The sequence below is a fragment of the Pongo pygmaeus genome, chromosome 18 (assembly GCF_028885625.2).
Source record: "Pongo pygmaeus isolate AG05252 chromosome 18, NHGRI_mPonPyg2-v2.0_pri, whole genome shotgun sequence".
NCBI classification, from domain to species: Eukaryota; Metazoa; Chordata; class Mammalia; order Primates; family Hominidae; genus Pongo; species Pongo pygmaeus.
In genome coordinates, this window is record NC_072391.2 from 13,415,313 (window position 1) to 13,431,065 (window position 15,753).

At 50.0% G+C, this 15,753-nt stretch overlaps 1 protein-coding gene across 1 annotated transcript in view; it reads left to right on the plus strand.

The window, feature by feature from the left end:
- The first annotated feature begins 2,625 nt into the window (after window positions 1-2,625).
- Window positions 2,626-15,753, plus strand: part of LOC129016230 (uncharacterized) — a 151,490-nt gene continuing 138,362 nt past the window's right edge. Inside the window, exons 1-7 of the mRNA XM_054455393.2 lie at window positions 2,626-2,692; window positions 6,347-6,400; window positions 7,724-7,884; window positions 11,148-11,218; window positions 13,819-13,984; window positions 14,063-14,197; window positions 15,517-15,697. Of these exons, the coding sequence (XP_054311368.2) occupies window positions 2,626-2,692; window positions 6,347-6,400; window positions 7,724-7,884; window positions 11,148-11,218; window positions 13,819-13,984; window positions 14,063-14,197; window positions 15,517-15,697 (835 nt within the window). The remainder of the gene's footprint in view (window positions 2,693-6,346; window positions 6,401-7,723; window positions 7,885-11,147; window positions 11,219-13,818; window positions 13,985-14,062; window positions 14,198-15,516; window positions 15,698-15,753) is intronic.

A 15,753-nucleotide genomic window follows, 5' to 3' on the forward strand; every position in this document is an offset into this window, starting at 1 on the left:
GCTGAGGCAGGAAAATCGCTTTGAACTTGAGAGGTGGTGGTTGCAGTGAGCCGAGGTTGCACCATTGCACTCTAGCCTGGGCAACAAGAGTGAAACTCCGTCTCAAAAAAAGAAAATAAAGGAAAATGCTTGAGCTTGGGAAAAGGGAGGTGGAATCATTGATTTCAAAATATGAAAAGAAAATGGGCCAAGTCTAAAAGCATACATGATTAAGTTTTCATAAAACACGGTGTGCCAACCAGTCAACTGTGTCTTAATTTGACTCTAAGAAAATTCCATTAAAAGTACATTTAACTGTCCATCAAGAGATAAATGGCCACACAGAAAGTGGTCTGTCCTTTCAGTGCATTATTCAGCCACAGAAAGGAATGACATACTATTTCACGTTACGTGGCTAAGCCCCAAAACTGTCATGCTGAGTGAAAGAAGCCAGACAAAGGCCACCTACTAAACCATTCCATTTATGTGAAATATCCAGAATAGACAAATCCATAAGGACAGAAAGCAGATCAGTGGTGGCCAAGGACTGGGGTCAGAGGCACCAGAAGTGATTGTTTACTAGGTATGGGATTTCTTTTTGCAGTGAGGACATTATGAAATTGGTTGTGGTAATGATTGCCAAACTGCCTGACTATCTTAAAAACCATTATTTTTTTTGAAATGGAGTCTCACTCTGTTGCCCAGGCTGGAGTGCAATGGCACAATCTCGGCTCACTGCAACCTCTGCCTCCCGGGTTCAAGCAATTCTCCCGCCTCAGCTTCCCAAGTAGCTGGGATTACAGATGCCCGCCACCATGCCCAGCTAATTTTTTGTACTTTTAGTAGAGACGGGTTTTCACCACGTTGGCCAGGCTGGTCTCGAACTCCTGGCCTCAAGTGATCCACTCGCCTCACCCTCCCAAAGTGCTGGGATTATAGGCACATGCCACCATGCCCGGCTAATTTTTGTATTTTTAGTAGAGACAAGGTTTCACCATGTTGGCCAGGCTGGTCTTAAACTCCTGGTCTTGTGATCCACCCACCTCGGCCTCCCAAAGTGCTGGGATTACAGGCGTGAGCCACCGCGCCAGTTGAGTTTTGTGCTTTAAATGGGAGAATTGAGCCAAGTAGACCCAGCTACTTGGGAGGCTGAGGTGGGAGGATCACTTAGAGCCCAGGAGGTTGAGGCTGCAGTGAGCTATGATCACACCACTGCACTCTAGCGTGGGCAACAGAGTGAGATCCTGTCTTTAAAAACAAAACAAAACAAAAACAAAAACAAAAACACACCTTGAAAACCAAAAGTTGTGGGTGGAGGTGAGTTTGAGGGAGAGAGGCAGAGATGTGGGAACTAGAATGAACGCTGAGCAGGTGTGAGCAGACCCCTGGCCTCCCGAATTACTTCCTTGTCTTCTTGGGAGGCCTTGAACCTGGAGCTTTGAAAAACCCACTGCTGCTGGGATAAGAGCCATTTCCAAAGGTCTTGCTAAGCCAGGCCTCCCACTGGCTTTTCCTAACCTGAGTACTGGGAAAGACAAATTCAATGTCAGACTACACAACTAGGCAGTAGTGATGGTTGTACAATGTCATGAGTGGACACGACGCCACTCAACCGAATACTTTAAAGTGGTTAAAATGGGCCGGGTGCCATGGCTCATGCCTATAATTTTAGCACTTTGGGAGGCTGAGGTGGGTGAATCGCTCGAGCCCAGGAGTTTGAGACCAGCCTGGGTAACATAGTGAAACTCCGTCTCTACAAAAAATACAAGAATTAGGTGGGCGTGGTGGCACAGTGCCTGTAGTCCCAGCTACTTGGGAGGCTGAGGCGAGAGGATTGCTTGAGTCCGGGAGGTGGAGGCTGCAGTGAGCCACGACCACACCACTGTACTCCAGCCTTGGTGATAGATTGAGACCTTGTTGTTGTTGTTATTGTCTGTTGAGACGGAATCTAGCTCTGTTGCCCAGGCTGGAGTGCAGTGGCGTGATCTTGGCTCACTGCGACCTCTGCCTCCCGGGTTCAAGTGATTCTCCTGCCTCAGCCTCCTGAGTAGCTGGGATTATAGGTGCTCGCCACCATGCCCAGATAATTTTTAAATTTTTAGTAGAGATGGGGTCTCACTGTGTTGGCCAGGCTGGTCTCAAACTCCTGACCTCGTGATCTGCCCGCCTCGACCTCCCAAAGTGCTGGGATTACAAGCGTGAGCCACCGTGCCCAACTGAGACCCTGTCTTTTAAAGTAAATGAAATGGTTAAAATGGTCAATTTTATGTTTTTAAAATATAATTATACTGCAATTAAAAAGCAACAACCACTACACCGTCTTGCATTCTGCCCTGAGATCTCTGTTTACAAGGCTAGAAGAGTAGTCAAGCTCCTTTTTTTTTCCCTTCTAGGCCTTTTTTCCCCTCATTGGTCAGGAGCCCCCTCCCCTCCTCTCTGTCGGGTGGGGTGCTAATAACTTTATTGGAGGTTTCTGATTGGCTGGATCTCTGTTCTGAATGCCCCCCCACCTCCCCTTCTACCCTCCTTGGCTGGGAGAGTGGGTTAAAGCTGAGCCCTCCTCTTTGGGGAAAAAGATTCCTTTCAGGACCACGCTGAGCTGCTCTGGAGCCTGAGGCTGGTGGCACGGGGCTGGCCCAGGAAGTGATGCCGGCCCCCGTGGGACTCCTCGGTCTGGTCCTGCTCTGGCCGCTGATGGCAGTGACTGCGGAGAGTAAGTAAAACTGCTGCGCATTCCTGGTCCTGTCTGCAGTGAAGCAAGGGGCAGCCCAGATGCACCTGGGACTGCACTTTTGTAGCCAGATGCCTGTTGACCTGCCTTTCCACTGCCACCTTTTGTTTTGCTTTTCATGGGGAAGAGGAGGGAGAGGTGACAGGTGAATCCTCATCTCTCACTCACATGCTCCACTAGCATCCTCTGGAAACTCAGACAAGGCAGGGGTTGGGGAGCTGCAGAGACCAGATCTGAAGCCCTGAGTGAGAAAATGCTGCCTTCTGGACCCACTGAGCTTGAGCCCAGGAGGTCGAGGCTACAGTGAGCCGAGATCACGCCACTGCGCTCCAACCTGGGCGACAGAGTGAGATCTTGTCTCAGCAACCAAAAAAAGCAAGTAATCTTAATTTTCCTAGTACCCACACATACAAATTTTTAAAAAGGCAGGTGAAATTAATAACATTTTGCTTAACCCAATATATCCAATATATAATTAGAAAATGTAATCAATAGGAAGTATTAATGAGATTTATTTCCCATTCAACATTCAACGTGTATTTTATACTTATGACATATTTCATTTCGGATGCTAAATTTTCATTGCAAATACTTGATCTGTCTAGAGTTCTTAAAACATAGAGATGAGAAAGTAGGTTTATTTACTGTGCTAAGTTGTTTCAAACATATTTGAAACTTTTCTTTCTTTAAAAAATATTTTTTGTAGAGACGGGGTTTTACCATATTGCCCAGGCTCGTCTCAAACTCAAGTGATCCTCCCAAAGTGCTGGGATTACAGGCATGAGCAACTGCACCCTGCTGAAAGTCTTCTAATAAGTGAATTGAGTATTGGTTTTTTGTTTAATTAAAATTAAATGAAAAGTTTCTCTGTAACCAGTAACATTTCAGATGCTTCATAGCCACATACTGGACAGCACAGGCCAGATTGTGGGGTCTTCTATTTGTTGTAAATGATGTAATTGTTCTGATATTTGGACTTTTTTTCAGCATATAACACTGCCTGGCATGCTATAGGTACTTGGTAAATTGTGTTGGTTTCGTGAAAGAATGCACACTGATCAGAACTGACAGCTGAGAAAGCTGAAATGGGACTTGATTTCATTTGCTGGCTAGAGATGACACTCATTTCAGTCCAATTTCAGATCTCTTCCTAGAAGTGAGTAGGATCTGATTGAAGAATTTATTACTTCCAGTGTGCAGCATTTTCCCATCCTTGGTTAATCTGTTATGAATTTATCATGACATGAACTTGATTTTTCTGAAATTTAAAAAATATTTTAAATGTGTTTAAGCGTTCAGGAAATGGAAGGGGTACAGGCTTAATTCAAGCACAATGCTCTCAGAGCTCAGCTCACTTCTGCAGGTCATGGTGGATGGAGGCTGGTGGGCCAGGCTGCTTTGTAGCCTAGCTGAGCAGTAAAGCAGATGCAGGGATTGTCTGTTGAGCAAACAAGCAGGATGCTGGGCTTGTGCACAATCGAGAATGTAATGATTATGCACACATATGTTTAATTTGGCGCCCAGTGTCCAAGTGATCAAAGAGTTGAAGGAAAGTTGGAAGGGAAATTGATTGGGTTGAATGTCTTTGAAATGTGGTTTTATCTGTTGATATTCTACTTGAATGCTAAGAGGGTTTTGTTAGATGTGCCAAAATATTTAGGGGAGAAAAACCCTGCCAGATATCCTACCATGTCCCATTGTTTTAAAGGGTGTAAACAAAATAGTATATAATGCACCCTGCCCCCACCCCTCCCCATTTTGGGGAAATGATTTGTTTTTCTTTTTCTTTTTTCTTTTTTTTTTTTTTTTTGAGACAAGGTCTTACTCTGCTACCCAGGCTGGAGTACAGTGGTGCGATCTCGGCTCACTGCAATCTCCACCTGTTGGCTCAAGCAATTCTCCCACCTCCCACGAGTAGCTGGGACCACAGGTGTGCACCACCACGCCCGGCTAATTTTTGTATTTTTTATAGAAAGGGGGTTTCGCCATACTGGCCAGGCTGGTCTCGAACTCCTGAGCTCAAGTCATCTACCCACCTCAGCTTCCCAAAGTACTGGGATTACAGGCATGAGCCACTGCACCCAGGCACAGTGTGTTTTTTGAGGGATTAAACAGGTCAGCAAGTGTAGCAATGACCAGTCGAGGTGCAGCAGGGTGGTTTTGAGGATGGAAGTGGTATTATTGAAATGCCATCCTATGGAAATGGCTGCAGATGAATGTCTGCTTAATGCACCGGAGGGCACGAGTGATGCCTGGGAAAGATCCTGCAAGTGGCTGGCAGGAAGGGGAAACAAGGCTTGAAAGTAGGTGGCAGTGGAAGGGCTGGGTGGCTGGAGGGAGGGAGGGAGGGGTGCCGGCCTTCCCAGGGAGGGAGCTCCGGGAATCCCTGGCAGTTTCCTTAGCAGCCTGAGCTGGGGGCCGAGGGGCCACCTCACCACATCGGCTCATGCCCTGGTTGTCCTCTGCCCCTTTGATGGTGGGAGAAGGGAGACACTCAACAGGGAGCGGCACCAGCTCCTGCTATTTCCTGCAGCAGACTCTTGGTCTTGCTGGTGTTCCATTCATTACTCATTTGCTCACTTACTCTCTGATTCATTCAGGATGAGGGTATGGCTGGGGACTCTGCAGCCAGAGTGCCTGGGTTCAAACCCTGAGTGTCTACCGTTAACCAGCTGTGTGCACCTGGGCAAGTCACTTGGATGGATAGGAGACAGGAGAGGGTGGGTGGGTGGATGGATGGATAGGAGGGAGAGTGGGTGAGTGGGTGGATGGATGGATAACAGCGGGGAGTGGGTGGGTGGGTGGATGGATGGATAGGAGGGGGAGAGAGTGAGTGGGTAGATGGATAGGAGGGGGAATGGGTGAGTAGGTGGATGGATGGATAGGAGAGGGTAGTGGGTGGGTGGATGGATGGATTGGGGGGTTAGGGGGTGGATGGATGGATAGGAGGTGGGAGTGATGGGTGAATGGATGGATAGGAGGGGGGCTGGGGGTGGGTGGATGGATGGATAGGAGGGGGAGTGGGTGAATGGATGCGTAGGAGGGGGGTTGGGGGTGGGTGTATGGGAGGGGTGTGGGCAGTGGGTAGATAGATGGATAGGAGAGGGGAGCGGGTGGGTGGATGGATAGGAGGGGAATTGGGGGTGGGTGGATAGGAGTGGGGGTGGGGGTGGTTGGATGGATGGATGGATGGATAGGAGCAGGGAGCAGGTGGATGGATGGATGGATAGGAGCAGGGAGCAGGTGGGTGGAAGGATGGGAGTGGGGATGGGTAGATGGATTGATGGATGGGAGGAATGGAGACCTGCATTTGTTGATGGAATTGGCAGAGCTTGCTGACATATTGGACTCAGGTAGTGATGAGGGATGTGGAAGCACGAATGATTGGCAGCTTGAGCTATCAGGGATGATGGTACCAGTACCCAAGATGGACAAGAGCAAATTGGACAAAGGGTAGGGCAATCACTTCCAGTCTTTGTGGCTCTCCCTCCCCTGAGGACATTTTGCAAAGTCTGGGGAGAGCTGGCATTATCATTTCTCATCTTCTTCCTGGAGTAAGGTCAGTGGCCCATAGCGTGGGGCTATCGTATGCCTCTTTCTGGCCTCACCCTGGTTCCATCTGATTTGCGATTTCAGAAATTCCAGATTCGCAGGTGGGGCAGGCGGCCTCCTGCATGACTGCGTGCACAGGTGAGTGATTCTCTCAGGACGCCTGATCACACCTCTGGTGACCAGGAGCCTGAGCCCAGTACAGGGCCTGATGGTGGTGAAGCTGTAAGATGGGATTAGAGACAGCCCCAGAGGGCCCTGGCTATGCTCCCAAAGATACCAGTTGGGAGGACCAAGGCCAGTTCTGCAAAGGTCACCCACAGAGTTAGAGAAACGAATAGCAAGCTCAGAGTAAAATGCCTTAAGCCATCCCAGCCCCCAAGGCTTCCTCCTCATACCTGTGGGCCCCAGGTGGAATAAATGTCTTTGGCCAGGTGATGCCATTTGCATTTTGGAGGGGAGCAGATGAAAGAGCCTTGGGAACAAATTCTTTGGAAAGAGAGAAGGATCTTAGGAATATGAGGTGTGGTTCTGTCTCAAGGAAATTGACGTGAAAATGTCAGTTCAATCACAAGCCATGGGGAGGGGTGAGATGTTATAATTAGGTTTCATGCTTGATTCCCTGGCCTCAATAGAAGGTTAGAGATTTGGCTCGATAATTATAGACCTCTCTGTTCCCTAAATTGGCTCTTCCCCAGAGCAGTTACTCTCCTCACCCCCAGATTCCCCAAGGCTGGCCAGCTTTACAGCTTTGTCTTCTATAAAGATCAGAATAACAACACACCCTACCCGCCCCACCCCCCCACCCCACTGCCAGCCCCACTTGATATCCATCAAGGTGATAGGTGAGTAGTCAGACTCCCAAGGGTGGAATCCCAGCTGGGGATTGCCTAAGTTAGTTAACCTCTCTGAGCCTCAGTTTCTTCCTCTGTAAAATGGAGAAAAAAGAGTACTCACCTCAAAGTTGGTTATGAAGCTTAACTGAGTTACTGTAGATGAATGCTTCTCAACTGGGGTGATTGTGGCCCTCCCTCCCCTGGGGACATTTTGCAAAGTCTGGGGATATTTTTGGTTGTCACAACTGGGCTGTGTTACTGGCATCTTGTGGGTAAAGGTCAGGGATGCTGCTAAATTTCCTGACAACACACAGGACAGCCCTCACAGACAGAATTCTCTGGCCCCAACTATTAATAGCACCCAGGCAGAGAAACCTTGATATTAGAAGAAGGCCTGGCCCATGATGACACTGGCTAGCACTTATTGAGCACTTACTGTTATTATCTTTATTTTCTTTTTCACCCTTATGAAGGTATGCAGCTACCCAACCTTTCCCCAAGCTGGGGACAGGCAGCTCAGGGCCCAGATGGGGAGAGAGAGGTGTGAGCAAGGATGCCTGGAGGTGGAGTTGGGATCCCAGAGGGCTGCAGGTTCAAGGTGACATCGCTCTCTCTCTCTGCCCTCCAGGGTCAGCTGGGCCCCACCTCCCTGTGGGCACCAGATACACCTATCACTTTTCCACCAACACCAGCACCAGTCTGCAGGACATCCCGGTGGAGGGGAGTGGTCTTGGCTTCCAAGGCTTGGCTGTCCTTGATGTGCTTGGCCCCTGCCAGATGGCTTTATGGGTGAGTGTCTTTGGGTAACCGGGAGATCACGTTGATGCTGGGAAGGACTATGAGGAAGCCACAGCCCCTCACCTCCATTTTCCAATTTGTTTAATCAACAGAGGAGCTTTCTGAGGAATCTTATATTTGGCAAGTGAGGACCCTTGAGAGGAATGTGGGAAAATGGTGCAATTTTGGTTGTAAGAGGTGCCACAGAGGGCCCAATGGAGGAATAGCAGAGGTTAAGGAAGGAATATTTTTAGGGCAGGTTGGGGGAGTTCCTTGGAGTGAGAAGAGCCATAGAACGGAGACATACTGTGCCCTAGGGGTGGACTGAGAGCCTAGGTCTCAGTCTGCAAGTCCAAGGGTGTGTGCAAAGTCAAACCAAGTCAAGTCTTTAGACAAAGGAATAGACTGGGTGGAAGTCTATTCCCAGGAAGGCCTGCCCTGTGGACACTGGCCTTGCAGTGCCTGGGTCCACAGGCTCAGGTTATAGGCAAACACTAAGGGTCAGTGGTGTTAGTCCTGGGTTAAGGCAGAATTATGAGCTAGGCCCACTTGGTGGTTGCAGATTTCTTTTCATTGAGATTTTCTGGAAACTCCTCAATGTTCTTGCAAGCAGAAGTGCTTGCTCATTTGCCTCTGTCCCATTTCTGATAACCCTCATATTTTTCCTGGATAAACCCTCTCAACCCACATAAAAGGCCTTTTAGTTTCTGTTGGAGTCTCATCTCATATTGGGATGCATTTTTGTACTGGCTGGAGCGCTTGCTAACAAGAGTTTCTCAAAACTGTTTTGTTGTATTTTCATGTAGACCACAGGATGAGGTCTTTCATGGAGTGGCCCTGAGGTGCCTCTGAATTCTTAAAGTGTCCAATATGTCAGAGCTGCTGCTTTATTAGTCTTCGTCATCCTTTCACACCCTTCAAAACACTTGTGGTTGTTTTTATCTGCAGGGTCAGTTTTCATAAAGCAAATTGTGTTCTGTTGCAGTTTTATTTATTTGTTTGCTTTAAGCACTTAAGAAAAGCTGCCAATGTCAAATGTTGGCTAGGATATAAAGAACTGGTGTATTTCAAAGATTCTAGGTGAAAATGGAAATTTTCTCGCCCCTTGGGAGGTTAATTAATATATTTTTAGAGAAAAAAGTGTAAAAATCACAAGTCTTCAGAACAAGGAATTTTCATAAACCAAACACCTATGTAGTGATCACCAGAGCCTCCTTCATACTTCCTCTTGGTCACTTCTCCCAAGGGTACAACTTTTTTTTTTTTGAGATGGAATCTCACTCTGTCGTCCAGGCTGGAGTTGCAATAGCACAATCTCAGCTCACTGGAACCTCCGCCTCCCCAGTTTAAGCAATTCTCCTGCGTGAGCCTCCTGAGTAGCTGAGATTACTGGTGGTGCGTGGTGTGCTCCATCACGCCTGGCTAATTTTTGTACTTTTAGTAGAGGTGGGATTTTACCATGTTGGCCAGGCTGGACTTGAACTCCTGACTTCAAGTGATTTGCCCACCTCGGCCTACCAAAGTGCTGGGATTACAGGCGTGAACCACTGTGCCCAGCCTTCCTTTTTCATTTCTACCACCATAGATGAGTTTTGCCTGTCTTTCAACTTCTCTCTAATGGAATTGTACAGGATGTTTTCCTTTGTGTCTGGTTTATTTTTATTTTTATTTTTTTACTGTGATTAAAATATAATATGGAATACACCATTTCAACCATCTTAAGTTTATAATTCAGTGGCATTAAGTACTTTCACATCGTTGCACAACCATCACCACCCTCCATCTCTAGAACTTTTTCATCATCCTAAACAGAAGCTCTGTGTACATTGAATAGTAACTTCCAATTCCCACCCTGCAGACTCTGGTCACCTCTCTTCTGCTTTCTGTCTCTATGAACTTGCTGTTTTTAGGTACCTCATATAAGTGGAGTCACATAGGCTGGGCGCAGTGGCTCACGCCTGTAATCCCAGCACATTCGGAGGCCAAGGCGGGCGGATCACCTGAGGTCTGGAGTTCGAGACCAGCCTGACCAACATGGAGAAACCCTGTCTCTACTAAATATACAAAATTAGCCAGGCGTGGTAGTGCATGCCTGTAATCCCAGCTACTCAGGAGGCTGAGGCAGGAGAATGGCTTGAACCCGGGAGGTGGAGGTTGCTGTGAGCCGAGATCGCGCCATTGCACTTCAGCCCGGGCAATAAGAGCGAAACTCCGTCTCAAAAAAAAAAATAAATAAAAATAAGTGGCGTCACATAATATGTGACCTTTTGTGTCTGGCTTCTTTCACTTAACATTTTCAAGGTTCCTCTCTATTGTAGGATGTAGCAGAACTTCGTCCTTTAAAAAATTATTTTTTATTTATTTTAAAAAATGGAGATGGGGTTCCACCATGTTAGCCAGGCTGGTCTCAAAGTCCTGACCTTAAGTGATCCGCCTGCCTTGCCCTCCCAAAGTGCTGGGATTACAAGTGTGAGCCACCGTGCCCGGCCATAATCTATCAAAATTTTTTTTGTTTTTTTTTTTTTGGAGTGCAGTGGCATGATTTTGGCTCACTGCACCCACCACCTCCCCAGCTCAAGCGATTCTCCTGCCTTGGCCTCCTGAGTTGTTGGGATCACAGGTGCCCGCCACCACACCCAGCTAATTTTTGTATTTTTAGTAGAGATGGCATTTCACCATGTCGGCCAGTCTGGTCTCAAACTCCTGACCCCAAGTGATCCACCTGCCTCAGCCTCCCGAAGTGCTGGGATTACAGGTGTGAGCCACCGTGACTGGCTCTATTAAATTTAAACAGTGAAATCAGTTATTTTAGGGAGGATATTTTCCATTTTTAGAAAGTCTGCCTTCTTTTGCAACCCCCGCCGCCCCCCCCCCCCACCCTCCACTCACCCTGCCACACACACCCCATGGTGACACTGGGATATCCCAAGTCTTCATCATAGGCAAAGCCTTTGTCTGCTCTACGATGTAGCATATTCATGTTGGTACTGCATAGTCCTATGAATCCCTCAACCAAACTTCCAGTGTCTTTTTGGGCAAAATGAGAACTTTCCAGACATTTAGCAGGGAGCTGTAGGTACTTGACTATTTCAGTGAGACATTCAGCCTTCACCACCCAGGCTTTATACCTGGTCAAGGGAGGGGTCTCTCTGCCTTGCCCCCAACATGGATTCATGTATCCTGCTGGGCCCTAGAACTGCTTTGTGGGTGGGATGCTGGCGAGGTCCTGGGGTATCCCAGGAGAGGTCACCAACTCACGGTGCTTTGTGCTTCAGCTGCAAGACTTCCAGGTGACATCCATCCTGGGGGCCAAGGTGGAGCTTCTGAAGGATTCGGAGAGCCTGAGGTAAGACACTTGGCCATGGGGCTGGGACCTGCTCACGATAGGGCTGGAGGTGTGAGTCCTCTGCTGTCTTTCAAGAGCTGTCGGGCTCTGGGTGCACTGAATTAGATTAGGACAATTGGTTAGGGTGACCTCTCTGTAGCAAAGAGATGCCATCTTGGACTGAAGTTCAAAGAAGTTTCCATATTTGTTTTGACCTCGTCAAGCACCGATGAAGACCGCTGGGGGGCTGCCTTCATGTAGAAGCCTTGGGTGACTCCAGATAGCCGCAGGTGCTCTTCTCTTACCTGGTGGGAGGAACTCATCCCGTAGTTCTGGCTGTCACCCCCAGCATGTCCAGATTTCACATCTGCCGATCACCCCTTGGGCATCGTTGTTGAGTGTGTTCTGGAAGACTCCAGCTAATGGGACTGTCGGGGCCACGGAGGTCTGCCTTTTCCCCTCCCCCACTCTGCCGAGACCCCATCCTCTCCCACCCCAAGCTAAGCCCCTCTTTTGTGACCCAGCCAAGCCTGGGATTCTCCCTGTGGCTTGTTTCCCAGGCCTCCCTGACAGCGGCCTCGGTGGCCTCAAAGCTCAGAGTGACCGCCAGCCTGAAGACAACCCCTTCTCTGCAGATTCCTCTTCCATTTTTATTGCAAATTCATTTGTTAAGAAATAAAGCCTTTGTCTAGGGATACCAGGATGGGGGATGCTGCTGAGAGACAGACAGATCCTCACTGAAAGGCAAGGGGAGGGTCTCCTCCAAGGGGACTATTGTCCCCCAGCTCCTCATCAGAAATGCTAAGTCGGTGGGGCCAGGGGTTGTCACTTCCTGGAGGCCAGACTGACAATTGCTATTCTGGGAGTGGTGGGCGCCTTTAGCATTACTCTCCATCAAGGTCTGAGACCCAAGGGACTGCCTTAGGAAGACCCCCAGGCTTTAGTTGGAGCTGGAGAGTGACTGCTGCCCCCTTGGAAGGTAGAAGTGGTGACATATCTGTTCCCCAGGGTTTTGTCTTGCTAGCCTGTAGGGTCTGGGGACTTGGCGGTTTCCCCTTCGTCTTGAAGGATCTCTGCCTTCCAACTCCACGCGGGGAAGGAGGACTTCATCACCTCTCACTTCCTACCTTCCCCATCCCTTCACTCTGCAGATACCAGACCCAGGCACCTTTCTGCCAGGGGAAGGGCAGGTGGGAGGAGCACTGGGCTGAATTCTGGTGCCAGCTCCTTCCCTGACTTGCTGTGTAATATCCCCCAAGAAGGCCCCCGTCTCGGGACTTCATTTCCTTGTCTCAACAATAACAGTCTCAAGTCACTCCCAGTTCAGGGTTTCTGCAGCCTGTGACTCCAGAGCCAGCCTGCTTGGGTTCAAATCCCAGCTGGAGCCCTGAGCAAGACGCTGCATTGCTCTGAGCCTGTTTCCTCATCTGGAATGTGGGTGGAGGGATGATAATTACCTCCCTGGTGGGATCTGTAGGGAGGGAAAGACTCCCTCTACCTTCCTGGGTTCAATAGCTGTGTCTAGAAATAAACTGACATTAGGAGAAGAGGTAGATAGATTTTTTTATACACACAGGGGCATCGTGGAATGAAAGAGTGAAGGCTCCCCAGAGTGGTGAGACTTGGGAGCTTATACACCATTTTCATGGGGAAAGGGGAGGAGGGAGGGAGGCAAGTTAGAGGGGAGTAGATGGTTTCTAGGAAAGAGGAAGGGACCCTTGGAAGAAGAGATAGGAGATGTGCTAGTGTGGGATAAAGTTTGTCTGGGTGTGGTGTCGACTTGCACCATCCTCTCTTAGGATGAGAGCTGCTCTCCCCAGGTGGATGAAACTCCCTGGAGGGCATTGATGACAATTACGTTCCTTTTGGAGGATCTGTCTTTAGGCAGAAGAGGGGAGTTCAGAGAAAGCCTCTCCCCATATTTGCTGTTTCTCAACAAATACAGTCTGGTTCAAAATAGACAAGAGGCTGGGGTGTGGTGGCTTACGCCTGTAATCCCAGTGCTTTGGAGGCTGAGGCTGGAGGATTGCTTGAGCCCAGGAGTTTGAGATCAGCCTGGGCAACGTAGCAGGAATCTATCTCTACAAAAAGTTTAAAAATTAGCTGGGCATGGTGGCCGCATGTCTGTGGTCCCAGCCACTCAGGAGGCTGAGGCAGAAGGATCATTTCAGCCTACAGGGTTGAGGCTGCAGTGAGCTATGATCGCACCACCGTACTCCAGCCTGGGCAACAGAGTGAGACTGGTCCACAAAAAAGCCAGTATTCCCAAGAGGCATATTTTGGGGTGGCACATCCAGAACGCCTTCAGCTCCTTGGGATTAAGTGAGGCGTTTTGGAATGCAGGCAGCTCTTGTCATCCTTTTATTCTTTGACACTTGTCTCACACACCTGTCCATTTGTCCCAGGAGTGAAAAGGCTGGGGTGGCTCAGAGCAGAGTTGGCTGCCCCATAGCCCAGCTGCAGAGGGAAGAAAGGCTATCTGGTAGGGGGATGTGGGGTTCCCTGGGAGCTTCCCATGGGGGCTGGCCTGCAAGAAGGCAGGGATGCTGTGGCCTCTGGCAGTCTGCAAGTGGCCTGGGGCACTGGAGGGTCCCGCTTGACCCCTGTCCACCCTCCTGCAGTGCCATCCTGGGCCGTAACCCACTCCGCTTCATCCTGCACTCTGGGCGTGTGGCCCACCTGTGTCCCCATCCCACTGAGCCACGCTGGGTGCTGAACGTGAAGCGTGCTGTGCTGAGCCTCCTGCAGGGCCACCCAGGGGCCCACAGCCCCAAGACCCTTGATGAGGTGAGGCCAGGAGACGGGAAGGGGGTGGGGGGTAGAGGTGGCCAGAAGGCTGACCTGTCCCCCACCCTGTCTGCCCAGGTGGACATCCTGGGCCGATGTCCCACCACATACCAGCGCCATGGGGACTGGCTACACAAGACAAAGGACCTGGCACGGTGCTCCCTGCGCAGGGGACGCTCATCGCTGCATTCTCAGGCTCTGCCTGGAGTGGCTGTAAGTGCTGGACTGGGCTGGGCTGGGCCTAGCCCCTGACTGCTACTCTCCCAGACCCTCCTCCTCTTCTTCCTCTTCCTCCTCCCTTTTCCTCCTCCCTCCTCCTCCCTTTTCCTCCTCCCTCCTCCTCCCTCCTCCTCCCTCCTCCTCCCTTTTCCTCCTCCCTCCTCCTCCCTTTTCCTCTTCCTCCCTCCTCCCTCCTCAGCTCTTCCTTTCCTCTCCTCCAATTCCTTCTCTTCTTGGTCCTCCTTCCTTTACCTCCTCTCCTCCAATTCCTTCTCTTCTTGGTCCTTCTTCCTTTACCTCCTCTCCTCCCTTCCCCTTCCCCTTCCCCTCCCTTCTCCTCTGTCCTTCAAGAAATTTTATTTTCTGTATGTATGTATGTATGTATGTATCTATTTCCTTAGAGACAGAGTCCCACTCTGTCACCCAGGCTGGAGTGCAGTGGTGTGATCAGGGCTCAGTGCAGCCTTCAACTCCTGGCCTCAAGCGATCCTCCCGTCTCAGCCTCTTGAGAGTAGCTGGGACTACAGGCACAAGGCACCATTCCTGGTTAATTATTTTTTTTCTGGATTTTTAGTAGAGATGATGTCTTGCTATGGTGTCCAGGCTGATCTTGAACTCCTGAGCTCAAGTGATCCTCCTGCCTCAGCCTCCCAAGTAGCTGGGACTACAGGCACACGCCACTATGCCTGGTTAATTTTTAAAAAAATTTTTAGTAGAGATGATGTCTTGCTATGTTGCCCAGGCTGATCTTGAACTTCTGAGCTCAAGCGTTCCTGCCACCTTGGCTTCCCCAAGTGCTGGAACTGCGGGAGTGAGCCACCACGCCCGCCCCTCTGTCCTTTTCCCCAAGCCCTCCTCCCCACCTCTGTCTCCAGCTCCCTGAAGAGGCAAGTGCTTTGTAAATACCAAACATCTGCAGGAGGATGAGAAGTGATCATTGTTCGTGTTGACTTATTATCAAAAGTCTCAGCATCTGAGAGGTGGAGGTGGGCCTCTGCTGATTCGAATGTTTTCATACTGAGGCTTTATCATTCCTCTCCTGGGGGTCTCTCTCTGCTAGACTTTCTTGTTTCCCCTCGTCCTTGTGATCTCTGGTATGCCTTTGCCTGGGCTGATGTTGCCACAATCCAGGCGAGCCAGGGGTGGGTGACGCTGGGATGCACCCCTCAGGGTCTCCTCCCCAGACTCGCTGAGTGAGGGGTGGGGGTCTACAGCTCTGATGTGTCCCTCGTCCCTCCTCCCCTTGGTCCCAGCTGGGTCCTGTGGATGGCTAGATCCTGGCCTGAGCTGTCTCTTCCCCTCTTGGTCCACAGCCCAGCCTGGCCTCCCGCCTGACCTGCATCCAGAGCTTCCGGGCCGGAGTGCTGAGGGAGGCCTCCTGCACAGAGCTGGACACCGCAGGGCCACTGTCTGCAAAGGCAAGCGCTGTGCAGATGCGGACCCTCTCCTCACTCAGCCTGCTGCATGAGGTGCCCCAAGATCCAGCGGGCACAGGTGACCTCAGCCTTCCCTGGTGGCCGCCCCCTGGCCGTGGTGTGAGGGGGTCTGGC